At 37.9% G+C, this 25,941-nt stretch overlaps 1 protein-coding gene and 2 long non-coding RNA genes across 8 annotated transcripts; 2 read left to right on the plus strand and 1 right to left on the minus strand.

The window, feature by feature from the left end:
* Positions 1–902: 902 nt before the first annotated feature.
* Positions 903–17,503, minus strand: slc39a6 (solute carrier family 39 member 6). Of its 6 annotated transcripts, none has more exons than XM_029452668.1 (14): positions 17,357–17,491; positions 15,673–15,964; positions 15,321–15,409; positions 14,014–14,197; positions 12,209–12,719; positions 11,422–11,572; positions 10,806–10,898; positions 10,547–10,716; positions 9,688–9,885; positions 9,059–9,143; positions 8,135–8,536; positions 5,490–5,570; positions 5,051–5,241; positions 3,699–3,851 (listed from the first exon to the last, which is right to left on the minus strand). In XM_029452668.1, exons 4-14 carry the CDS (start codon positions 14,193–14,195, stop codon positions 3,699–3,701), a joined length of 2,217 nt encoding a protein of 738 aa, XP_029308528.1. In that variant the 5' UTR covers positions 14,196–14,197; positions 15,321–15,409; positions 15,673–15,964; positions 17,357–17,491. The 6 variants fall into 6 exon arrangements, with proteins under 6 accessions (XP_029308524.1, XP_029308528.1, XP_029308526.1 ...); XM_029452666.1 differs by lacking the exon at positions 17,357–17,491 and adding an exon at positions 16,918–17,150 and having other exon boundaries at positions 15,792–15,964; XM_029452665.1 differs by lacking the exon at positions 17,357–17,491 and adding an exon at positions 16,918–17,150.
* Positions 9,847–11,537, plus strand: LOC115021938 (uncharacterized). The gene is made up of 3 exons (XR_003833793.1): positions 9,847–10,037; positions 10,530–10,745; positions 11,400–11,537. It is a non-coding gene; the product is annotated as an uncharacterized LOC115021938 (long non-coding RNA).
* LOC115021939 (uncharacterized) lies at positions 17,197–25,692 on the plus strand. The gene is made up of 2 exons (XR_003833794.1): positions 17,197–17,569; positions 24,270–25,692. It is a non-coding gene; the product is annotated as an uncharacterized LOC115021939 (long non-coding RNA).
* The last annotated feature ends 249 nt before the right edge of the window (positions 25,693–25,941 follow it).

Genomic DNA, 25,941 nt, shown 5'->3' on the forward strand with positions numbered 1-25,941 from the left:
TAAAGTAGTTAAAACAGCTAACTGTATATAAAGTAGTTAAAACAGCTAACTGTGTATAAAGTAGTTAAAACAGCTAACTGTGTATAAAGTAGTTAAAACAGCTAACTGTGTATAAAGTAGTTAAAACAGCTAACTGTGTATAAAGTAGTTAAAACAGCTAACTGTGTATAAAGTAGTTAAAACAGCTAACTGTATATAAAGTAGTTAAAACAGCTAACTGTATATAAAGTAGTTAAAACAGCTAACTGTGTATAAAGTAGTTAAAACAGCTAACTGTATATAAAGTAGTTATAACAGCTAACTGTGTATAAAGTAGTTATAACAGCTAACTGTATATAAAGTAGTTAAAACAGCTAACTGTGTATAAAGTAGTTAAAACAGCTAACTGTGTATAAAGTAGTTATAACAGCTAACTGTATATAAAGTAGCTAAAACAGCTAACTGTGTATAAAGTAGTTAAAACAGCTAACACTTTGCATCCAGAAAAAAAGCGTATTCTTAGTCATACTGGAAATTTGCCTAAAACAAATTAACAAAATTATAATTTTTAACCGCTTTTAAATGTAACTCATGGAATCCTATTTTCATAATAAAATAGGAGTTGAATATAAAATATGCTCTCAACATTCAAACAGTTTTACTGCATTTTCAACATGCGTAGAGGAGAAAAGGCGACCACATTGAACGTCACATAAATTAAAAGCTTCAGTCGTGAATATCGGAGGCGTTGTTCAGAAGTCTCGTGGTGAAGACGACCTCACTGTAAGGCAACGTTTACTTTCACTACACTGCTACAGAATTAGTCTCCAACACGCCACGCTTCATTCAGCAAAAGCTTTGTGGTTTCTTGCTTTTTTTTAAATACTTTTCACATAAAGAAGAAAACATTTTAAAAACAGAACTACAAGGAAACGTTTTTATTTATAATTTATTCCAAAGCTTGTGACATTTGATTGTGACCACTTAGACACGGATGATTGTTTTAGTCGTGGCCTGATGGTCCCCATGACGGGATTTTAGACAGATTTCAACCTCAAATATGACCGCCGAGTCAAACCAGCCGCAGCTCCCTTCATGAACAGATTCATTGCTAACACTTAACATTTCATTTTAGACAAAAACAAGAACAATTTCCTCCTGTAACTTTTCCTTTTGGTTTGTGTTGAACACGGTGTAACAGACTCACAACAGCACATTGAGGGAAACTACAAATCAAACACATACTTGTACAGTATTGTGCATAAATATGTACACATAGTATAACAATGTACATGTAATATACACTGAGGCTCGTGTTTGTACCGAATATGCTTTCCGTTCACTTTTTATAAAACAATGAAATAAAAATACATTAAACAGTTTAAACTGAGCTCATGATGCACATCTGTGTGATTGTATTGGTGTCAACGTCCACATTCAAACTGAACACGATCAGTGTTAAGCTGCCACATCAACTCAACTGTAACAATACAATAAATGAATAAATAAAAAGCATACAAAATTTAAAAAACACATTAAAAGCGAACAAGTGTACCTGCTGAGTCGCCGCCATAATTTGCTTTCAGTGTTTTAGCTCTTCATTGGAAAACGACCTCTAACAGAATCAAGACGTTTGCGCTGAATGAAGTTTTCTAGTCTTTTGTTCTTTTATTGTTATCGAAACCAAAACACTCCGATATGCTAGAATTGCAAAATAAGTGCATTTGCAAAAAAAATTCAATTAGAAAAAATGTAATCTGAACATTAGGAATGTTTTGAGTTCAGTTCAAGCGCCCCCGAAAAAAACTCATCTCAACTCAGTTTAGTTTTTGGGATCAATGATCTAAATCCAAACATTATGAAGCTCCGTGTCACCGTCCTTCGTCAAAGATCGCGTTTAGAGGAGAAATGAAAGAAAACAACACCTGAAACATAAATAATATTTGTTCCTGATCAAATAGTCAATGAAAACGAAGGTCGGGCTGCAGCAGACGCACCGGAGTTAACCAGGCGGCGAGAGCTGCAGGAGAGGATTCACCTTCATCACCTTCATCACCTTCATCCATCTCAAGTCTAAAGCCTCGTTTCAGCTAAATACAGCTGTGCTGCTTCTTCACCATCAATGTTCACATTGTTTCTTATCTTTTAACTGTCAACCAAAAGTAAACAATCTATGAAGCAGCTCTTTGTCAAACTGAACACACTTTCAAAGTGATTCTTTATTAATGTTCACCTTCCATCTGGCTGAACTCATGGGGCATTTACAGAGTTCAGCTGAACTCATGGGGCATTTACAGAGTTCAGCTGAACTCATGGGGCATTTACAGAGTTCAGCTGAACTCATGGGGCATTTACAGAGTTCAGCTGAACTCATGGGGCATTTACAGAGTTCAGCTGAACTTTCCACCTAAAATATTATATTTCTGATTCCTACCTGAGGCCTCCTCAGCAAGACTTTATCTGATTGTCCGATGAATATGGCGTTTACAAAAGCGGCTTTATATCCTCCCCACCCACAGAACTGTTGCAGGTTTATGTGGCACCAGTCACCTTCTTGGCAAAACACGTAGAAGCTCCACGTCCGGTTACGCCACCGTCTGAGTTGTAACGCTCTGGAAGCAATATTTTCACAGTTTCTGCGAATTAGGATTATTTCTTCTGTGCGTTACGCGGCGAGGTCGGCGTGTTGCCCGTCATGGTGAACTTCACTAGGTAACACTTTTTAAACCCCCCCATATTAAAATGTACGGACATATTATGGTGGAAATGCCCAAATTCTACTTATGTGAGTATTTTGTGGTTTTGGTCAGAAAAACCAAACAAACAGGACACATCCTTTTTAGACCATTTAACGTGTTACACGGCAAACAATGAACGGGTTAATGGTTAACGGGTTAATGGTTAACGGGTTAATGGTTAACTTTGACGATATTACATGGTTGCTTATAGATGTGTTCGACCGATCAAAAACTATATTTTAACAACATAGGGCCCGATCGTACTAATCACGTAGACAGACTCCCGCTATCCTTCGCGAGCAAGCCTAGCGCTCCTCTTCCCGCGTACTCGTTATTACCAAAAGGTAATTCATGTTAATTTTCTGCACATGCCAACGACACGGCAACTTTTATTTTATTAAAAGAAGGAAAGCAGAAGCACGTAAAAGGAAAAACTCATTTTATACGAAGGAAATACTTTTTTGAACGTCGTCATAAATATTGTATGGCGATATTATCGGGAGTATTTGAATTGTGATTATATTGCGTGATTCTGGCATGCATGTGCACACACCACCTTTAAAATGTGAATGTTTTGTTATGGCACTGAAATACTAATCTGGTTTGACTCAGCAGCAGAAACACTTTCAACATGTCACAAATACAAAGTTATGAGATAGTGGGTCAAAAACTGCACGTTCTTATTCATCGTAAATAAGAACGGGGATTTTTATTTAGTTCCACTGACTCCAGATTTAGACTTTCTAACCGCAGTCCAAGAAAATGAACTCAACAACTTTATACATTTTTTGCACCTAATCTGAGTTTGAGAGTCAACGTGGCAACTTCCTAGATTACGTTCGATTTCTGCGTTTGAACTGATGTTTCTTCCCACACAATGTGAAGAAACACACTAAATCAAGGTGACTGGACTGAAGTCTAGAACTACTAATGAAACACCTTCTGACGGAGACACTTGAGGCTCAGGATGAAACTCCTCCCTCAGTATCCCAGGTCCAGCTGGATTTTGTGCTCGAAAATAGCGATGAGCAGCATTATGCCGAAGCCCAGCAGGATGCCGGCGTTCTGCAGCAGGAAGAAGCCGCAGTGGCTGAAGCCGTGATCTCCGGCGTCGTTATGCAACATCTCAGGTACCTGAGAAGAAAAGCACATGAAGTCATACGGACATGCGTTAAAACATGCGACGGAAGCAGGCAACAGTTAAAAGAACAGGAAATACACCGGCACTCGTCCGCAAATGGTGCGTTCACGTGCTTCTGATTCATGAGCTTTCAGTCGTGATGTGGAAACAGCAGAGAGAAGATGTCTTGTATTTAGTGCTCAAAGGTCTAGACAACATTTTGAATCAGTTTCTGAGTTGTTGTGCGCTCAAAGGAATTTCCCCAATTTTCCCGATTATTCTGAGATCACATGAATGCAGCACAAATCCCGCAGGAGTCAGATGTTGCAGGTGGACTTCAGTTCCACCTCTGTGCATCCAATACTAAGAACTCCAGGGCGTGTTCTAGCTTAGCACAAATACTCAGTATGCTCCTGCATTACCAGTGCTGATTGATTCAGACTGATTCAAACATAAGTCCAGAGCGTTTAAAATCCAAAATAAACAAAACAAAACAGCATCTGGCAGAGGCCGAGACGTAACGAGGTGATTCACAGCGCAGCCACTAGAGGGCGCCCTCAGACAACAAACGCTTTGCTGCTTTCAGACAGCAGCAGTGTGTGACAGGTCGTGTGTGTGTGTGTGTGTGTGTGTGTGTGTGTGTGTCTCATCTGGTCCTGACGCTCTCTGACCGGCTGAGAGTCAGACGTCCGGTGAACAGATGCTGCTGACAGCTGAGCAGTTTCTGTCTGCGTCACGTAAAGCCAATAATTTCACTTCCTGCACTGACAGATCTGACATCACTTTAAATTATTACAAGTTGCCTTTGTATTTGTTATTTTAAAATGTTTTTAAATGCACCTTATGTAATTTTGGTATAATTCAAACAAACATTATTTGCATCACACCTTTAACAGGTGTGCAGTTCAATGTGACCGAAAATCAATGCAAATCAAGATGTGAAAATGCTTCTTTCATGTACAATCGGTCTGGAGGGGTTTATATGTAAATGTTTCCATAATGCAGAGAAACTTGTTGTTAGCGCCGCGTTGCCTTAAGTTCAACTTCCTAAAACTCCTCCGTTCTGTTTTGTGGCGCAGCTCGCACGCTAATGTTTTGCTTTAGCGCCTGTAGTTTATTCTCTAGTATCAATGTCAGTACACTCAACATTCCCGTTTCCTTCGGAGGTCTGTGTGCGATGTGTTCAAGTGCAAGAGAGGCACCGCTGACTCACCATGTCCACCAGAGCCACGTACATGAAGAGTCCGGCCGTGAGGGCGAAGATCCACATGGAGATGTTCTCCGCGTAGTGTCCGATCAAGATACCGATCACCACGCCCAGGTAGGCCATCATGGCCGACAACACGTTGTAGAGAATGGCCTGGCGCACCGTCATACCGGCTTTCAGGAGCACCGCAAAGTCACCTGGGAAGCAGAGTCAAGAGTTCACTGGACCGCACGTCTTTCCAGAGAATCATCTCAGAAACACATCCGTCACATTTCATGCTCTTCTAAAACACTTGAAATCCCTTCGACTGTATGAAGTTTAGTCTTTCTACCAATCAATCCTGAATACATTTAGAAACAATGTCACGTAAATATCAAGACAACACAGATTATAAGAAGGATTTTAATGTGTAAATGTCGTGTTAATGTCTTTGGGAAGGTCTTACCCAACTCGTGAGGCAGCTCGTGACAGAACACAGCCACAGCCGTGCTGAGGCCGCTGGACAGACCCTCGCTGAAGGCAGCTCCTGAAATATTCAAACCCACAGTCATCAATGCTTCTGTACTATAATGTTCAGAGTGTGACCCTCGCAGCACTTCGTCCCTTTAGGTTCGGTTAGGGCTGCACGACTTATCGTTTGAGAATCGAGATCACCCCGGAGGACGAGCGAACAGCTCATGCTACAACTTACTGCTCGATTCAGAAAGAATCATAGTTTTTATGACTAATCGAGTGTTTCATAATGAACCGTATATATCGGTACACTTCTCAACGGGTGGGATCTTTGTCTGGTGGGGGGGATCCTCTCCTGCTCATTCCAGAGGACCGGTCTAATTGCTGGACACGCTTTCTATTGTTGGAAGGTGAACTTCAGGAGAAAGACTTTGTACTTCCCGTCTTTGTATTAGGTCTAACAGGTATAACTAGGGCTGTCAAGCGATTAAAAAAATTAATCGAATTAATTACAAGCTTTGTGATTAATTAATCGCATATAATATTTGCTGTCGGAGCTCCGTGCGACGGGGGGGTTGGAAGATGAGTGAATCAATGAGTAGGCATTATAAACTGGTCAACATGTCTTTTATTTCAATACCAATATCTTTGCCACAAGATAGCCTAACATCGTTTATTGTACTATAAACAATCTCTTGTACAACAAAACAAACAAAACCAAGCAGAAGTCTCCTCTGGCAACAGTTTCATTCATCAACATGTAACTTAACTCCTGGGCCTCACAACACCTGTCACTTCTCCCTCAGCCAGTCGCTGAGACAAACTAGCTTGTTTACATTATCAGATGTCAAGGTTGCTCTTCTTTTGCACGATGTTACGCTATCCGTGAAACAAAATTGGCCTGCAGTCCATTGCAATCCATCTCGCGACTGAGTTGGTGAGTCTGTCAGAGGTAGATTTACTCATTCTGCTTCTGAACGCCTGATCGAGAGCGTTTTGACGAGGCTGGTCGCTCACCTTGGTGCTAGCTAGCTTTGAGCTAGCTGCTAAGTGCTTTGCTCTGAGATGATATGTCAGGCTAGAACAGGGGTCGGGAACCTTTTTGGCATGGAGAGCCATAAAAGCCAAATATTTTGTGTTATATTATGTATTTCCTTGAGAGCCATATATTTAATAAAATTGAGTTTTAAGTATATCACGTCTCCGAGTACTAAAAGCGGTATCAGTGTTTCCCCTACCATTGTCTGTTTCTGTGTTTACTGCGCGGGTGTCAAACTCAAGGCCACAATTATATTCGGCCGCAAGAAAATATCATGTCTGTCACAACTGGCCCGCCGGTTTTGGTAATTAAATCAATGCATGGCACAACCACGCTCTGATGCAGCAGGAAACTTTGGTCACTGCCTGTTTCCAAACACTGACGAACATCTCCACCGCTGTGTTCCCGACTGCGCATGAACTGCTCAGCAATCCGTTGGCAGTTGACGTGGAAACAGCACATGTGAACATGGAGCTGATTGAGCTCCAGTGTAACGACACACTCAAGGCAAAGTGTGACTCTGTGGGCGCTGCAGTTTCCAAGCTTCACCCCCGAAACGATGCCTTAATGTTGGCCCTCTCTGTGATTCAGTTCAACACCCCCGGTCTACTGCTTGCTTTGCTCAGTTTCTCCTCAGCTGTTTCGTGAAGGGCAGGGCTCCGCCCCTTACACACACTGACACGCACACAAAACGCACACACACACACACACACACACACACACAGTTACAGTCAGAGACGGAGCGGAGGAAAGGAGAGGGGAGAACTAAAACAAAATCCGCTGCTAAATGTTTTACTTTAAAATGACACAGTATAATTATATATTACTTGTTACTCATGTTTAAAAATGTCAGCTCAAAATTGTCTGCGAGCCATAACGCGTCATCGAAAGAGCCGTATGTTCCCGACCCCTGGGCTAGAGGTACTGCGATGATACGAAAATGATTTTCTGCAGGAATTGCACAGAACTGTGCTCCTAACTACAGTTCCATCCGAGCGTTTATTAATGTAAACTGTCCATTCACTGGGCCAAGTAACGTTTTCTCATCCGCTTCATCATGTTGACGAGGCTGCTGCGGCCGCACCGCGTCGGTGACGTGAAGAGTCAAGGGGCATCTAAGAGCGCGATTAATCTGCGTTAATTTTTTTATCGCGTTATTTATTCTGTGATTAATTAAATCAAAATTAACGCGTTAATTCGACAGCCGTAGGTATAACACATATTACTCATGTTCGACTTGAGATCAGGACTTTATAGCCACAGCATCACAACACCTGCTTCTTGTTACTTCGTCTTCACAAAGCAGCTTTAATAAAAAAGGGGACAGTTCAAATACACATTTTCGTCCCATTTATCATTACAGATAGTTTTGTATGAGTTTCAGACGGCTGTAGAAATGTCTTCTCTCCAATATAACTAGACGACCCTCGGCTTGTGGCGCTCAAAGCGCAAAAATTATTCTTGAAAAGCTCGACCCAACAGGCAAGAAGAAGAAGAATATTTAGATTTAGTTGTGACTGTTGAGCTGTAGTTTCTCTGGCCGCTCGTCTCTTCAGCTCATGATCTGATTTCCAGCCCCGACAGGAACACCTACTCACCGATCGCCAGGCCGTCGCTGAAGTTGTGCAGTCCGTCCCCCATGATGACCATCCAGGCGAGCGTTGCCACGCCGGCCTGCTGGAAGTGCTGCTCCGAGTAGGAGTGGGAGTGGCTGTGAGGGTGGTGGTTCTGAGAGTGGTGGTGGTGCAGGATGTGGTGGTAGTCGTGGTGGTGGTGGTGCATGCTGTCTACCTGGCCCACCGTGTCGTGGAAGTGGGAGTGGCATTTGTTCTCGCAGTCCTCGGCAGTGTAGGCGGAGGCTCCCGAGGCTCCGGCGTAACCCTGCGGCGAGACGACGGACACCTGCGGCGCCAGCATCACCTGCTCCTCCTCCGCCACGCTGCCGCCGTGCAGGCTGTTCGAGTGGTCGCCAAACATACCGCCACCATTCGGCTCCACATCTGGAGGAAGACCGAAATCAAGAACTGTTAAAACTAAAGCTCAAAAGCAGCGCATTTATAACGCTTAAAAACATGGAATGAGAATTTTGTATTTATCGATCGAACATCGATATCGGCCGATGTTAGACTTGTTTACGTTTAACTGTTGCGTCATATCAGACGTTTTGGTTCGTTTACAAATAAAAATGAGTAAATGTCGACGCGTGGCAGTAAAACACAAAGTGTGTACGACACAAAGTGTGTACAACGCAAAGTGTGTACGACACAAAGTGTGTACGACGCAAAGTGTGTACGACACAAAGTATTTAAGACACAAAGTATTTAAGACACAAAGTGTGTACAACACAAAGTATATACGACACAAAGTACACACTTTGTGTCGTATATACGACACAAAGTGTGTACGAGCCTTAAAGGTTCTGGTTCCACAAACCCAGGATGGTGACGTCCAACATGCCGGACAGAATTCAGAACTGCAGGTTTTCTGGGACCAGTTGGTCCTCAGAGAGAAGCTGGTCTCACCTTCTGTTGGCTTCAGGTCGTTCTCCTCCAGAGCCGGCTGCTTCTCTGGATCTGCTTTGTCGTTCTGATCCCACTTCTTCTGGATCTGATCACAAACACCGTGTTGTTATTTCATACGCAGTACGAACAACCACAGCAACACAATATTAAATGATGATTACGGGCTGCAGAGGAAGAATTCAGACCTCCACTGAAGTCGAAGCAGGATGCAAATATTAAAAAACCTTCATCTCTTTGTTTTGTTTACTTAGATTTAAAACTGGATTCTTCTTATCTCGCTCGACCCTGGACCACTTCCATAAATCTGTTGTGCGGTCATTTAAACATTGGAAAATATTGTGCATGTTGTGAAATACTCTCTTTAAGTTCTTGTTGACTTTTGGCAACATTGAATGTTTGAGAACGGTTTGTTGCATAAAAGCAACAGTTCAGTAGAAAAATGTTTTTCTCAAATGAAAGTGTCTTGTTTGTATTTTCACATGGAATCAGAGTATTTATACAGTTGCAGGCGTGGGACAGTTAGACCGTCAGAACCGCTTCAGAGGTTTCTGATTTAAGACTGGAAGCATGTGAAATATTATTAACAGTAATAATAATAATAATAATAGTTTTAATGATCAAACTCTGACCTTCTGTTTCTGTTTCTTGTCCTTGTACATTTTCCCCAGCGTCAGGAAGTGTTCGATCAGAAACATGATGTAGACTCCGCTCAGAGCCGTCAGACCTTTCCACACTGCGTCCAGGTTTTCCTCCTGCTCATCGTGGAGGTGATGTTCCGTCATATTCACCCCGGAGTCCTCGTGGTGGTGATGGTGTCCTCCCTGAGACTGAAGCACCCACAGATATGAACGTAAAGGAGACTGATGAGACTCAAGCCGAGTCTCAACCAAGCAGCAACCTCCGGAGCAGAGCCGGGAAGCCTACGGGGGTCTACGGTCTCCGTTTAGGTCTCCATAGTTAGTATCCCTGTCCATCACGTGTACGTATAACTCACCTGTTTGTTATAGTAAGGCTTAAAGTTACGCATGTTTTAGAGGCGTGACCTTTGATTGACAGGTGAGTGCCTCAACTCCACCCACAATGTTTGGGTTAGACGGAGTTAGACTTATTTTATAGCGTCCATGTTCAAAGCCCAACATGGTGCTGGGAGACCCTCTGTCCGTCCGTCCGGTTGTACGAGCAGTGGATGTGTGTGTGGACAGAGAAACCTAAAGGAAGGGTTATCTTGATACTTATTCAAGAACCTCTTTAATACACAACTTTGCCTCTTTGTTTAACTAACATTTAGCATTTGAAAACTTTTACTTCTTTCGTTAAAGTAAGTTAAGGGAATACATACACGTTCTCTACGGAAACTCATCATTATTCCGATCAATGTTTCGTCTCTTTAACGTTGAACAGTGACGGATCACGTGGTCGTGAGATAAAGTTCCTCACATCTTATAACCTGATTCTTTCCCCAAACCTGCAGCTGGACCCCCGACTCACGTGGGGGATGAGATGAAGGAAGGCGTCGCCGCTCAGCGTGCCGACAGCCAGCGCCACCAGGAAGCTGAGCAGGAACTTGAAGAAGACTCTGTTCATGAGCGGGATGAGGACGACGCCGAGCAGCGAGAGCAGACTGATGACCGTGATGGACACGAACCCTCCGACCCACGCTGCAACACGGAGCAGACACGTCAGAAAAGTACAAAACCTTCAAATAGAAATATTACGCGACTGCATTTAAAGTCGTTTATCGTCTTACCTATTGCGATGTTTTTGACACTTTCTCCACCGGAGTGCTCGCCGTGGGCCGACATGTTGTGGTCACCATGGTGACCGTGAGCATGTTTATGGTCTAGAAATGAAGAAATAATAATAATAATAGTTAAATGTGGTCGCACCTTTAACACTAAAATCTGGATCAAAATATCGACGTCACTTTTAATTAGTGGAATAATCGAGCGACAGAAAAATAAACATTTTGATAATCGATTAATTCATTTTTAGTAACTTTTCATTCAGAAAATGACGTTAAAGTCGGTTTCCAGCCTCTAAACGTGCAGATCTGCTGCTTTTCTCTCTTTCACATCTTATTAAAGTGAATATATTTGGGTTTTGGACAGAACAAGACATTGAAACACCTTTGACTTTAACACAACGCTATAAATACCAAAACCAGGAGACACATTTGAAGCGTCCTCCGTACGTTAGCGTCTCTTTATTTAATATGTTGCCACTTATTGTATTTAGTCTTTCATCCGTTTCAGACGATGCAGGTCCAGGTGAGAGCAGGAAGTCGTTTGAGTTTATCCGACATTAAAACACTTCACATGTTTCTGTGACTTCCTCCCACCAGACTAAAGTCAACGGGCTCCTACCTCGCTCTTCTGCAGCGCCTCTGTGCAGGATGCACGCCGCGCCATCGATCTGGTTGAGGAGCGCGGGGCAGAGGAAGCTGAAGTCAGCGAGGGTCACACTCGCCTCCTCAGACATGCCGTGAGACGAGAGGATGCTGGAGGCGTTCAGACACTGGAGGTAGAAAACAACACGAGCATATAAGTATCATTGTATTTACGTCTCCTGCGTGTGCGAAGTTGTACGTTGTACACAGAACGGCGCTCACGTTGTTCTGCAATACAGTGAACAGTTCATCGTGACCTGCAGACATCTTCAATCTGCAGGTGAAATGTGTAAAAACCTCGTTTAAAGTCAATAGTGTTGTGTTGCAGAGATGCATCGCCACAAAACATTCTATACTTCAGGGAAAAACAAAATACATGATTTTAACATGTTCTTTGAAGAAAATGAGAATAATTGATGTAAAAATATGAATAGATTTTGATGATAATGCTCAAAACAGGAGGTCCATGAGGTTAGTGCCTCTGCAAAATGATCCTGAAGGGTTATTGACATTATTACAGTTTAACGTCTGTTCCTTCTGTAGAATGTCCCAGACATTAAATACATGTAAATATTTACTTTTCAAAATAAAAGCCCTCTACCGTTTTTCTGTTGGCAGAATCTCTTCATTTGTAACAAAAAGACTTTTATTCTGAAAGATTCACAGCACAGTGTTGTGTGCAGTCTCTTGCTCGGCTCCATAAATAATTAGTACCGGCAAACTAAATGTAGGAAGAAGGTGCGAGCAGGAAGATAACGGCGTACCTCTACACTGTTCATGCTTCTGGAAAGATCCTGGTTCACATGTTTGTGGTCATGTTCATGGTCGTGGTCATGCTCCCCCCGGCCAACTGCAGCCGCCTGCGTCTGGCCTTCAGTGACCCGTGATGCAGCGGCCGCCCTGGTGGACTCCTCCCCTGCAGGGCTGCCGTCTCGTCTCTTAAGAGCTTCATCTGGTTTCTCCATCAGCTGGGCGCTGTACGCCGCCGTGGAGCCGGCCTCCTGAGCCGCCGCGGTCTTCCTGTCGTGCAGGTTGTGGCGGCTGTCCTGATCTTTGGACAATTCAGAGGTCTTTGGAAACTTTCTGGGCTGCAAGGGTTCTGCGTGTTTTTGGTGATGCGAGTTGTCATGGTGATGATGGTGGTGGTGGTGCTGGTGGTCGTGGTGGCCGGGCTGCTCGTGATGTTGCACCATAACAGTCCTGATTCGATCCAACCCCACGTTCTGCAGGAGGCGCTTCAAACCGGCCAGAGAGATGGAGCCGTTTTCTCCATATCTGCAATTTTATAACAGAAAATAAGAAGAAGACGTACTTTATTAATACTTCATCTTATTATTATTATTTATGTTACACACCGGCTCGGTGTACACACATGTACAAACAGTACACACATGCATGAAGGGGGGGGGGTCACAAACACACACACTTAATTATTAACTACTATACGTGAAGTGGACTTGCACTTTACACCAAAAAGGACTTTTGATATAAAAATTAAACTTTATGTACATTAGTATTAAGTGCATTAGCGTTATGTACATTAGCGTTATGTACATTAGTATTATGTACATTAGTATTATGTACATTAGTATTATGTATATTAGCATTAATTACATTAGCATTATGTATTATGTACATTAGTATTATGTATTATGTACATTAGTATTATGTACATTAGTATTATGTACATTAGTATTATGTATATTAGCATTAATTACATTAGCATTATGTACATTAGTATTAATGACATTAGTATTATGTACATTAGCATTAATGACATTAGCATTATGTACATTAGCATTAATGACATTAGCATTATGTACATTAGCATTAATGACATTAGCATTAATGACATTAGCATTATGTACATTAGCATTAATGACATTAGCATTAATGACATTAGCATTATGTACATTAGCATTAATGACATTAGCATTATGTACATTAGCATTAATGACATTAGCATTAATGACATTAGCATTAATGACATTAGCATTATGTACATTAGCATTAATGACATTAGCATTAATGACATTAGCATTATGTACATTAGCATTAATGACATTAGCATTATGTACATTAGCATTAATGACATTAGCATTAATGACATTAGCATTATGTACATTAGCATTAATGACATTAGCATTATGTACATTAGTACATAGCAGGAAGTAGTTTGTTTATCTTTACACAGCTGATACAAAAAACTATGTTTTCAAAATATATTTTACGGTTTATGTTTAAACAAACTATATTATGTAAACTAAACCTTCATTGTTGATTAAATGTTTGTTTTTAGATGACTTTTTATTTTTAAAATAAAATGATTAGGAAAATGTGTATTTCTGAAATAAATAAATATGTTTTCATTTTTAGTAACAACGTCATATCGTCTTCATTGTTCTGCATTAAACACATTTTTGCCACCAAATGATTTCCAGTATAATTCCTCATTATTGCGCAGCTTTGTTGGATTTAAAGTTCCAATTTAAAATTATTTTCAATATACTTTTTGTTCCAGATGATCTTTGAGTCAGAAATGTTAATGATGAAACCGTTTGCTGCTCACCTGTTGAACAGAGCCTCCAGGTGTTGCCTCTGGCTCTGCTCGGCTCTCTGAGAGTCGACCACGGCCGACAGTGAACGCACCGCGCCGTTCGTCTCTGTGGTGGACGGGCTGCAGTCTGAGCCGGCCGTCACGGCGCTGCCGCACAAACGCACGGCGAGGAGCAACACCAACATCAGCTTCATCTCTGCCGGGGAAGCAAGTCAGAAAATCTGGTAAACTTCTTGTGAAAATCAAACGTTCTTATTGATTTATTTCACAAAGAACTAAATGTTTTTCTGAACAAATGAATTAGCAACACATTTTAAAATTAATTCTCCTTTTTTAAACTCTTTCCAGTTTCTTCGAGGTGAGAATTTTCTGCTTTTCCGTGTTTTATATCTCAGTAAATTAAATATATTTGGGTTTTGAAAAACAAATGTTTGTCAGAATGTAAATAATGAATCAAGAAGAAATGGCGAATTAATCGCTAAAGAAAACAAAGTGGAAATGTTTTGTAACTTCTACATGGACGCTTCAAAGTGAGAATTAAATATGTTCCTGCGATTGTAAGGATCCGTCATGTCGCACATTTCAATAAATTATCTGAATAAAATAAATAAATAATAATAAAAATAAATACTAAATAATAATAATAAAAATAAATACTAAATAATAATAATAAACATAAATAATAACAATTAAAATAAATAAATACAAAAATAAATAGTAATTAAAATAAATAAATAATACAAAATAAATAAATACAAAATAAATAAATAATACAAAATAAATAAATAATAATACTAAATAAATAAATAAATAATAATTAAAATAAATAAATAATAATAAAAAGGGTTATGTCGCACATTTCAATAAATTATCTGAATAAAATAAATAAATAATAAAAATAAATACTAAATAATAACAATTAAAATAAATAATAACAATTAAAATAAATAAATAAATACAAAAATAAATAAATAAATACAAAATAAATAAATAAATAATACAAAATAAATAAATAAATAATAATTAAAATAAATAAATAATAATACAAAATAAATAAATACAAAATAAATAAATAATAATACAAAATAAATAAATAAATAATAATTAAAATAAATAAATAATAATAAAAAGGAGCTAATTTCAGGATCTCCTGTGTTGAACACAGAGTAACGCGTGAATAGGAGTTTTTAGATTTGAAAAAGTTACATCAACTGATTACAATAATGTGAATGGGAACATTTATTTATGCTAAACTTGCACAAATGAACACATTTTACTAAAGATTTGCTGGGATTTTATGTGATTTTTCAACAACTCACAACAACCCTCGACACAACTTTGACTTGGTGCAGGATCGCCGTCCATCAGGAGCAACTCAATGTGTTTTATAAAAGTCTCCCCCAAACCCCTAAAAACGTTAAGAATAACAAAATAAACATTACAACAAGACAAACCTCCAGGAACACTAGACATTTAGAGCTGAAACTAAAATGTGATGCTGGAATAATAAAGAAATATTGCAACAGATAGTATTTCAGGTCAGAACTTCAGAGTTGAAGACGTCGACTTTTAATAGACTTATTTATGATTTGAGAAAGTAATGGCCACAACAGAGCTGCAGGACATTTTGATTAAAGGTTGCAGTCACAAAAGAATGACGACGCTCCTCACAAGACTAAAATGAGAACATTTGTCTGGTGGCTTCTTTCTGCTGGAAGCAAACGGGACTGTTTTTAATGAACCACGTTCTCGTCAAACTTAATGTTGAGCAATTCTCAAAAGTTTCCTACAAACGTCACGTTGTTCGTTTTGCCCGACTAAAGATCCCAAAAGTTTCAATCCTTGAGCGAGGTCGTTTTTAAAAATGACTTTTCAATTTATCATTTCAGCTCCAGGACAAAGACTGAGCCGGTTCTTCTCTTTGACTCTTTCAGAGAGGGAATATTGTTTTCTGGCCCTCGTCCTGAAAATAAATCATAAAGTTGAACAATAATTAAAACGGCTCACATGAGACAAGAACATTATAACTGGAACACATCCGTCCCACTTCACACTTCATGTTAAAGTTTAGGGACGCATTAAGATACTGCACTGCAGTGATGTTAAACGTACTTAAAATACATTCAAAGTAAAAGTCTGGCATTAAAAATGTTGTATACAAGTAAATTCATAATAAAGTATAATAAATATATATTAATTATAATCAGCAGCATTTTAATACTTTAACAACAACAAGACATCATTTTCTATATAAACTTGTTGTCTTGTTTTTGGGCAGATTTTTTGGTTGGATAACTTCCCGGCTTCTCCAAACTCATTGGAATGAACAAAGTATTATCTTAATCTATAATAACCCATCAGATGTTTATTATCTTGTGTATTATTAATCTGTAAAGTAACTGAAGTTATTGCCTCTGGGTTGTTGTGGAATAGAAGCATAAAGTTGCAGAAAATGGAAATATTTAAGTGAAGTACATCAAAATGGTGCAGTACTAGCACAGTACGTATTATTATAAATAAATAATCACCTCATCTGACTTTAGGGGCTCCATAGATCTCCCTGTGTGTTAGCTAAGATAACATAAATATAGCTGGATGAGGAGACTACATAACACTGTTGTCTGTTTGGTGTTGAGCCGAATTGAAGGGCAGCTTCTAACTAATTGGTTTCCAAAAATAAATCCGTCGTGTTGAGATGGAATCCACCCTGTGATGGGAAGAGAAACTAAACGTAATGGTTTTCTGAGAGGGGTCTGGCGTACAGTAGCCAGGTTTCCGGATGCCACTTTAGAATGTCAGATAGCTAGCTTAACTAAACAATCAGCTCGTCGTTATTAACACCAATGGATGTCAACGTGAGAGGTTTCATATTCAGGATTAACGTGTGCTGATACGAACACGGGGAAGCGTCCTCACCTGTCCGGTGTGGAACAGATTATTCGCTGGGTTAGCCACCCTGCTAGCCGCCAGTGATTTGGTTAAATGTCTCCGCAGGATGCTGCTGACAGATGGCATCTGCCAGGTGGCTGCGGCCCAGGCTCGTGCCTCGTGCCTCGTGCTGCTGCCGAGGCTCCACACAAGTTAAAAAGATATCAAGCCATAAAAGCCCTTCACGCGGTACAGCCGCGCGCGTCTCCGGTTTGATGTGAATCCCACACACTGGAGGTAAACAGTAACACGTTGGGCTTATGCGCTCTGCACCAGCCCGGTGCCGTGTGCACAAAGACCAACCCGGAAACGGAGCCCTGCCGGCCCGCTGCCGCCGCCGTGCGGAGCGGACATGCAGGGAGCAAAGAAAACCTTTCAATGTGCAAATAGCAAATAATAATATAATAATAATAAGCAAATAACTTACGGTGAACGTGTGTTTTGCTGTTCGGTTGGTGTGTGGACGCTTCACGGGGCCGCTGGGTGCTCTCCGGTCCCGTAAGTGGAGGCAGAATGAATGGGATGTGCTTTGTGCCTCCTTCAGGGGCTGCCGGAAATCTGAGACACAAACCAAAGAAAGCAGAAGGAGGGAAGAATTCAGAGCCACGATTAGCATATGGAAAATAAATCATCCAATCAGGTGTGTTTCACCCAAAGCACGAGCTGCTCTCACCAGCAGTAGAAGTATTCAGAAGTACTAATACACACTGTAAAGTCCTACATCCAAAACCTTACATAAGTAAAAGTATCAGCTAAATGTACTTAAAGTAAAGTCCTGATTGTCTAGTAAATGTAGTTAAAGTACTTAGAGTAAAAGTACTGATTGTCTAGTAAATGTAGTTAAAGTACTTAAAGTAAAGTACTGATTGTGCAGTAAATGTAGTTAAAGTACTTAAAGTAAAGTCCTGATTGTCTAGTAAATGTAGTTAAAGTACTTAAAGTAAAGTCCTGATTGTCTAGTAAATGTAGTTAAAGTACTTAGAGTAAAAGTACTGATTGTCTAGTAAATGTAGTTAAAGTACTTAAAGTAAAGTCCTGATTGTCTAGTAAATGTAGTTAAAGTACTTAAAGTAAAGTCCTGATTGTCTAGTAAATGTAGTTAAAGTACTTAGAGTAAAAGTACTGATTGTGCAGTAAATGTAGTTAAAGTACTTAAAGTAAAAGTACTGATTGTACAGTAAATGTAGTTAAAGTACTTAGAGTAAAAGTACTGATTGTACAGTAAATGTAGTTAAAGTACTTAGAGTAAAAGTACTGATTGTGCAGTAAATGTAGTTAAAGTAAAAGTACTGATTGTGTAGTAAATGTAGTTAAAGTACTTAAAGTAAAAGTACTGATTGTGCAGTAAATGTAGTTAAAGTACTTAAAGTAAAAGTACTGATTGTACAGTAAATGTAGTTAAAGTACTTAGAGTAAAAGTACTGATTGTGCAGTAAATGTAGTTAAAGTAAAAGTACTGATTGTGCAGTAAATGTAGTTAAAGTACTTAAAGTAAAGTACTGATTGTGTAGTAAAAGTATCAGCTAAATGTACTTAAAGTAAAGTACTGATTGTGCAGTAAATGTAGTTAAAGTACTTAAAGTAAAGTACTGATTGTGTAGTAAAAGTATCAGCTAAATGTACTTAAAGTAAAGTACTGATTGTACAGTAAATGTAGTTAAAGTACTTAGAGTAAAAGTACTGATTGTACAGTAAATGTAGTTAAAGGAAAAGTACTGATTGTGCAGTAAATGTAGTTAAAGTACTTAAAGTAAAGTACTGATTGTGTAGTAAAAGTATCAGCTAAATGTACTTAAAGTAAAGTACTGATTGTGCAGTAAATGTAGTTAAAGTAAAAGTACTGATTGTGTAGTACATGTAGTTAAAGTACTTAAAGTAAAGTACTGATTGTGTAGTAAATGTAGTTAAAGTACTTAAAGTAAAGTACTGATTGTACAGTAAATGTAGTTAAAGTACTTAGAGTAAAAGTACTGATTGTACAGTAAATGTAGTTAAAGTACTTAGAGTAAAAGTACTGATTGTGCAGTAAATGTAGTTAAAGTAAAAGTACTGATTGTGTAGTAAATGTAGTTAAAGTACTTAAAGTAAAAGTACTGATTGTGCAGTAAATGTAGTTAAAGTACTTAAAGTAAAAGTACTGATTGTACAGTAAATGTAGTTAAAGTACTTAGAGTAAAAGTACTGATTGTGCAGTAAATATAGTTAAAGTAAAAGTACTGATTGTGCAGTAAATGTAGTTAAAGTACTTAAAGTAAAGTACTGATTGTGTAGTAAAAGTATCAGCTAAATGTACTTAAAGTAAAGTACTGATTGTGCAGTAAATGTAGTTAAAGTACTTAAAGTAAAGTACTGATTGTGTAGTAAAAGTATCAGCTAAATGTACTTAAAGTAAAGTACTGATTGTACAGTAAATGTAGTTAAAGTACTTAGAGTAAAAGTACTGATTGTACAGTAAATGTAGTTAAAGGAAAAGTACTGATTGTGCAGTAAATGTAGTTAAAGTACTTAAAGTAAAGTACTGATTGTGTAGTAAAAGTATCAGCTAAATGTACTTAAAGTAAAGTACTGATTGTGCAGTAAATGTAGTTAAAGTAAAAGTACTGATTGTGTAGTACATGTAGTTAAAGTACTTAAAGTAAAGTACTGATTGTGTAGTAAATGTAGTTAAAGTACTTAAAGTAAAAGTACTGATTGTGCAGTAAATGTAGTTAAAGTACTTAAAGTAAAAGTACTGATTGTACAGTAAATGTAGTTAAAGTACTTAGAGTAAAAGTACTGATTGTGCAGTAAATGTAGTTAAAGTAAAAGTACTGATTGTGTAGTAAATGTAGTTAAAGTACTTAAAGTAAAAGTACTGATTGTACAGTAAATGTAGTTAAAGTACTTAGAGTAAAAGTACTGATTGTGCAGTAAATGTAGTTAAAGTAAAGTACTGATTGTACAGTAAATGTAGTTAAAGTACTTAGAGTAAAAGTACTGATTGTGCAGTAAATGTAGTTAAAGGAAAAGTACTGATTGTGCAGTAAATGTAGTTAAAGTACTTAAAGTAAAAGTACTGATTGTGTAGTAAATGTAGTTAAAGTACTTAAAGTAAAGTACTGATTGTGTAGTAAAAGTATCAGCTAAATGTACTTAAAGTAAAAGTACTGATTGTGTAGTACATGTAGTTAAAGTACTTAAAGTAAAGTACTGATTGTGTAGTAAATGTAGTTAAAGTACTTAAAGTAAAGTACTGATTGTGCAGTAAATGTAGTTAAAGTACTTAAAGTAAAAGTACTAATTGTGTAGTAACTGTACTTAAAGTAAAAGTACTGATTGTGTAGTAAATGTATTTAAAGTACTTAAAGTAAAGTACTGATTGTACAGTAAATGTAGTTAAAGTACTTAAAGTAAAAGTACTGATTGTGTAGTATATGTAAGTAAAGTACTTAAAGTAAAAGTACTGATTGTGTAGTACATGTAGTGAAAGTACTTAAAGTAAAAGTACTGATTGTGCTGTAAATGTAAGTAAAGTACTTAAAGTAAAAGTACTGATTGTGTAGTACATGTAGTTAAAGTACTTAAAGTAAAAGTACTGATTGTGTAGTACATGTAGTTAAAGTACTTAAAGTAAAGTACTGATTGTGTAGTAAATGTAGTTAAAGTACTTAAAGTAAAGTACTGATTGTGCTGTAAATGTAAGTAAAGTACTTAAAGTAAAAGTACTGATTGTGTAGTACATGTAGTTAAAGTACTTAAAGTAAAAGTACTGATTGTGTAGTAAATGTAGTTAAAGTACTTAAAGTAAAGTACTGATTGTGTAGTAAATGTAGTTAAAGTACTTAAAGTAAAGTACTGATTGTGTAGTAAATGTAGTTAAAGTACTTAAAGTAAAGTACTGATTGTGTAGTAAATGTAGTTAAAGTACTTAAAGTAAAGTACTGATTGTGTAGTAAATGTAGTTAAAGTACTTAAAGTAAAGTACTGATTGTGTAGTAAATGTAGTTAAAGTACTTAAAGTAAAAGTACTGATTGTGTAGTAAATGTAGTTAAAGTACTTAAAGTAAAGTACTGATTGTGTAGTAAATGTAGTTAAAGTACTTAAAGTAAAGTACTGATTGTGTAGTAAATGTAGTTAAAGTACTTAAAGTAAAAGTACTGATTGTGCAGTAAATGTAGTTAAAGTACTTAAAGTAAAAGTACTGATTGTGTAGTAAATGTAGTTAAAGTACTTAAAGTAAAGTACTGATTGTGTAGTAAATGTAGTTAAAGTACTTAAAGTAAAAGTACTGATTGTGTAGTAAATGTAGCTTAAAGTACTTAAAGTAAAGTACTGATTGTGTAGTAAATGTAGTTAAAGTACTTAAAGTAAAAGTACTGATTGTGTAGTAAATGTAGTTAAAGTACTTAAAGTAAAGTACTGATTGTGTAGTAAATGTAGTTAAAGTACTTAAAGTAAAGTACTGATTGTGTAGTAAATGTAGTTAAAGTACTTAAAGTAAAGTACTGATTGTGTAGTAAATGTAGTTAAAGTACTTAAAGTAAAAGTACTGATTGTGTAGTAAATGTAGTTAAAGTACTTAAAGTAAAGTACTGATTGTGTAGTAAATGTAGTTAAAGTACTTAAAGTAAAAGTACTGATTGTGTAGTAAATGTAGTTAAAGTACTTAAAGTAAAGTACTGATTGTGTAGTAAATGTAGTTAAAGTACTTAAAGTAAAGTACTGATTGTGTAGTAAATGTAGTTAAAGTACTTAAAGTAAAGTACTGATTGTGTAGTAAATGTAGTTAAAGTACTTAAAGTAAAGTACTGATTGTGCTAGTAAATGTAGTTAAAGTACTTAGAGTAAAGTACTGATTGTGTAGTAACTGTAGTTAAAGTACTTAAAGTAAAGTACTGATTGTGTAGTAAATGTAGTTAAAGTACTTAAAGTAAAGTACTGATTGTGTAGTAAATGTAGTTAAAGTACTTAAAGTAAAGTACTGATTGTGTAGTAAATGTAGTTAAAGTACTTAAAGTAAAGTACTGATTGTGTAGTAAATGTAGTTAAAGTACTTAAAGTAAAGTACTGATTGTGTAGTAAATGTAGTTAAAGTACTTAAAGTAAAGTACTGATTGTGTAGTAAATGTAGTTAAAGTACTTAAAGTAAAGTACTGATTGTGTAGTAAATGTAGTTAAAGTACTTAAAGTAAAGTACTGATTGTGTAGTACATGTAGTTAAAGTACTTAAAGTAAAGTACTGATTGTGCTGTAAATGTAGTTAAAGTACTTAAAGTAAAGTACTGATTGTGTAGTAACTGTAGTTAAAGTACTTAAAGTAAAAGTACTGATTGTGTAGTAAATGTAGTTAAAGTACTTAAAGTAAAGTACTGATTGTGTAGTAAATGTAGTTAAAGTACTTAAAGTAAAGTACTGATTGTGTAGTAAATGTAGTTAAAGTACTTAAAGTAAAGTACTGATTGTGTAGTAAATGTAGTTAAAGTACTTAAAGTAAAGTACTGATTGTGTAGTAAATGTAGTTAAAGTACTTAAAGTAAAGTACTGATTGTGTAGTAAATGTAGTTAAAGTACTTAAAGTAAAAGTACTGATTGTGTAGTAAATGTAGTTAAAGTACTTAAAGTAAAAGTACTGATTGTGTAGTAAATGTAGTTGGAGATACATGAACAAGTATAAAGCTGCATTAAATGGAAATACTCAAGTAAAGTAGAAGTACTTTGAGTTCTGAATGAATTAAATTTGAGATAAATGCTACGGACAACGTATTTAATATAAAATGCAATGATTAAAAATACATAACATATGCCAGCGGTAAGATGCAACTAAGTACATTTACTTGAGTAATGTAGTCAAGTACAAATTCGAGGTATTTCCATTTTATGTAACTTTATACGCTCTAGTAAAGTGTAAGTGTAAGTCCATGTTGGGAGCAGCTCCAGGTTCTGGGGTGGGAGATGCAGTTTGTAGAAACAGACATGAGTACCAGCAGGAAGCAGGATGTACTGCTGTGGACGTATTTTAGACATCTAGAAACATCAGTTTAAGTATAAATTATTCTAGAATATTCTCATTGCTGCCCTTTCTACCGTTATCTCTGCTCTCTTCAAAGCCACCAAACTCCATTGACAAAAACAGCTATTTTACCTGGCAGCACACAGGAGTGGCTGGTCTAACGCTGCCTCGTTTGTTTACTTACTTTGTGTTATTTTGTGACTTTGGTGTTTTAAAGGGTGTGTTCGGATTAACCAAAGTCACAAAAAAAACTAACCGATCGAGGCAGCGGTACCAGCAACCCCCCTGTTCTGCAAGGTAAAAGGTAAAGAAAATACAATGGAGTCTGGTGTCTTTGAAGAGTCATCGGGTAACACACTGGCTATGAATAAGTACCTCATACAACTCCACTTCTAAAAATCCAAACTATCCCTTTAACAACCACCTGGCAAAATCCTTTTACATTTGTCGAGTCAATATTGCTAGATGTGACGTTAATAGCTTTAAAAAATAATTGAATTGAAAGGATTTAGTATTTTCCCACCAGGATTATGAATTAGAAGCTGCACATGTAAAGTAGAACAACAAGCAGAGACACTGCAGACTTATTGTCTGAGGAGGTCTTTGAAGGCACCACTTGAAGCAGATGAAGGAGGACAGATCAGAACATGTGACTGGGCTTTGAGCATGTGACAGCACTGCCAGTGCCAGCGTCCAGGTCCATGAGAACAAGTGAAGTTTGTACTTTACTGGAGTCTTTTCATGTCAGAGGGAAATGTTGCATTCATCTGCCAGCTGTATTTACTTTACTAATTAAGATTTCTACACACCAAACGTGTGAAGAGCTACTGTAACTGGTCTGAACACCTCCTCCACCGCTCACTCATATTTGCTTAGGATTTCCAAAACTGGAAAAACCCGATAACTGTAGTGGAAATGACCTTTCCATATGAGATTATCTGTGTCAGTACGTCGTGTTCTGCACGCAGATAACAGGACATGTTCTGCACCGACCATCAGCTGCTTCAGACACAGAGGAGATAAAAATGTTTGTTTTTTAAATGAAAACTGAGCCGCTGGATGAACCGCCTGGAGTCCAACACACCTCCAGAACTAACAGTGTGGAAGATGTTCTGCCAACATGGAATGTGTGTGTCCTTCACTTCAGTCTATAGCTCCGTATTAAGGGGAGACATACAGGTGAACAGGGTCAAATATTTCACTGACAGATATCAGCAGGAAACTTCCCCACTGCATGACTCACATTAACACTTTTTATATTACACGTTTTATGAAATGGGATTTAAACATATGTAATTCTCTTATTAAATTTGTATTTCTGCCCCCGAAGAAGTTTCATTTCTTTTGCAGAAAATAACAAACTCCAAAGCTGCTCCTGGATCAGTCTGTGCCGAGGTCAGCAGGCCGTGCAGAGGTCAGCAGAGGTCAGCAGGTCAGTCCGATCCGCCCTGGGAGCTCCTCATCCTCCCTCGTGGAGCTCCGCTCGCCCTCAAGAACAATATTGATGTTGGGCTCAGCGGTGGCTGCTGGGCGGGTGTGTTTCTGCTTTTGGACAGAACGCAATGCAGCTTCACTTCACACGGCGTTAACACACCAAGTGGCACAATGTTGGATTTAAAGACAGTGTCGTCCCCCAACTGCTCCAAATGTGTTTTTAGGAACTTGAAAGAATGATAATTTACTCCAGAGCTGTATTTAAATACACTTTTCAGCTACTTTAAGTATTTTCTTGCTGCTTCGTACCTCCACTCCACAGTAATTCAAAGGAAAACCTTTTTACTCCTTTACCTCTAATTTACAATCGGAGACACAAGTCACTGCAGATTTAAAATAAAACCTTTGATCAGCTTGGAAAAAAAAGTTCTGTGGAGATTAGTTTAGGATTTACTTAAAGCAGTAACGCACCTGAATGCCTCTTCTACCTGTGTGTCTCTAATCACTGGGATCGACAATAACATCACTTTCCTCTGACTCGTCTCATGTGTGACACAGTTCAGCACGTTTATAACACATTAAATTAAACCGTTATAAACTACAAGAGGCTTTACCGACTGATGCTGAAACCTCAGATGCAAAGAAAACACAACAAACAAAATTGCTTTTATTCAATAAAACAATATATTCAGGATTGAAAAGCATTAAAACGATTAAATCATCGGCGGAGAGAAATGCAAACTGCCTAAAAGTGAGAGAGGAAAGTCCCAGACAACGAGAGGATGTGAAAAGCGTCACCTCACTGCCGCCTGTTTCATAAGATAAATATGAGGAGTGTGATTCTAAAAACCAAGCTGCAGACTAAACCTCATCATATATGGTAAACACACACACACACGCACACACACACACACACACACACACACAGTAAACACACAATTCATTACATGTCGTCTGGTTAGAACTTCAGACGTTTGCACCTCCGATATGTGGAACTTTCCATTGAAGGTTCACACAGTTCAGTGTTAAAGTTCACACATCAGTGAAAAGGAGAAGCTGTGACGTCGGCGGCTTCACACAGTCAGAGGTTCAACAAGTCGGGTTCCCCTACACCCCCCACCCCAGGAGCAGTGGAGGTACCGGAGCCTCAGGTTGATAATCTGGGCGTAAAGCAGCACTTAGTGAAACTGATCCCAAACCAGGCTGCGCCCTTTCAGGGTCTTTTCCTGAGGAGGTCAACTCTTACACCCCTTTGCTTTCCAGGTCGTACATTTGGCCAAAATGTATAAAAGACTGATTAATAAACTGAATATCCTTCATTCTTTATTTTATTCTAAAATGTTTTTCTGATTTCTGAGTCTGGTATTAACTTTAAGTTTCCACAAGGGGGCGACACTTTACAACAAGACTGGAGGATATTTTATTATTACATCGTTATTAATAGTGAAGCAATAATCTGCAAATCTGAAACTCTAATCTACTCCAGTACTGCATTCAAGTACAATTTTGAGTTACTTGTAGCATACTTCACTTGAGTATCTTTATTTTATGCGTCTTAATTCTTGCTGTATTTCAAGGGAATTTATTT

Source organism: Cottoperca gobio, chromosome 17, assembly GCF_900634415.1.
Source record: "Cottoperca gobio chromosome 17, fCotGob3.1, whole genome shotgun sequence".
Classification (NCBI taxonomy): domain Eukaryota; kingdom Metazoa; phylum Chordata; class Actinopteri; order Perciformes; family Bovichtidae; genus Cottoperca; species Cottoperca gobio.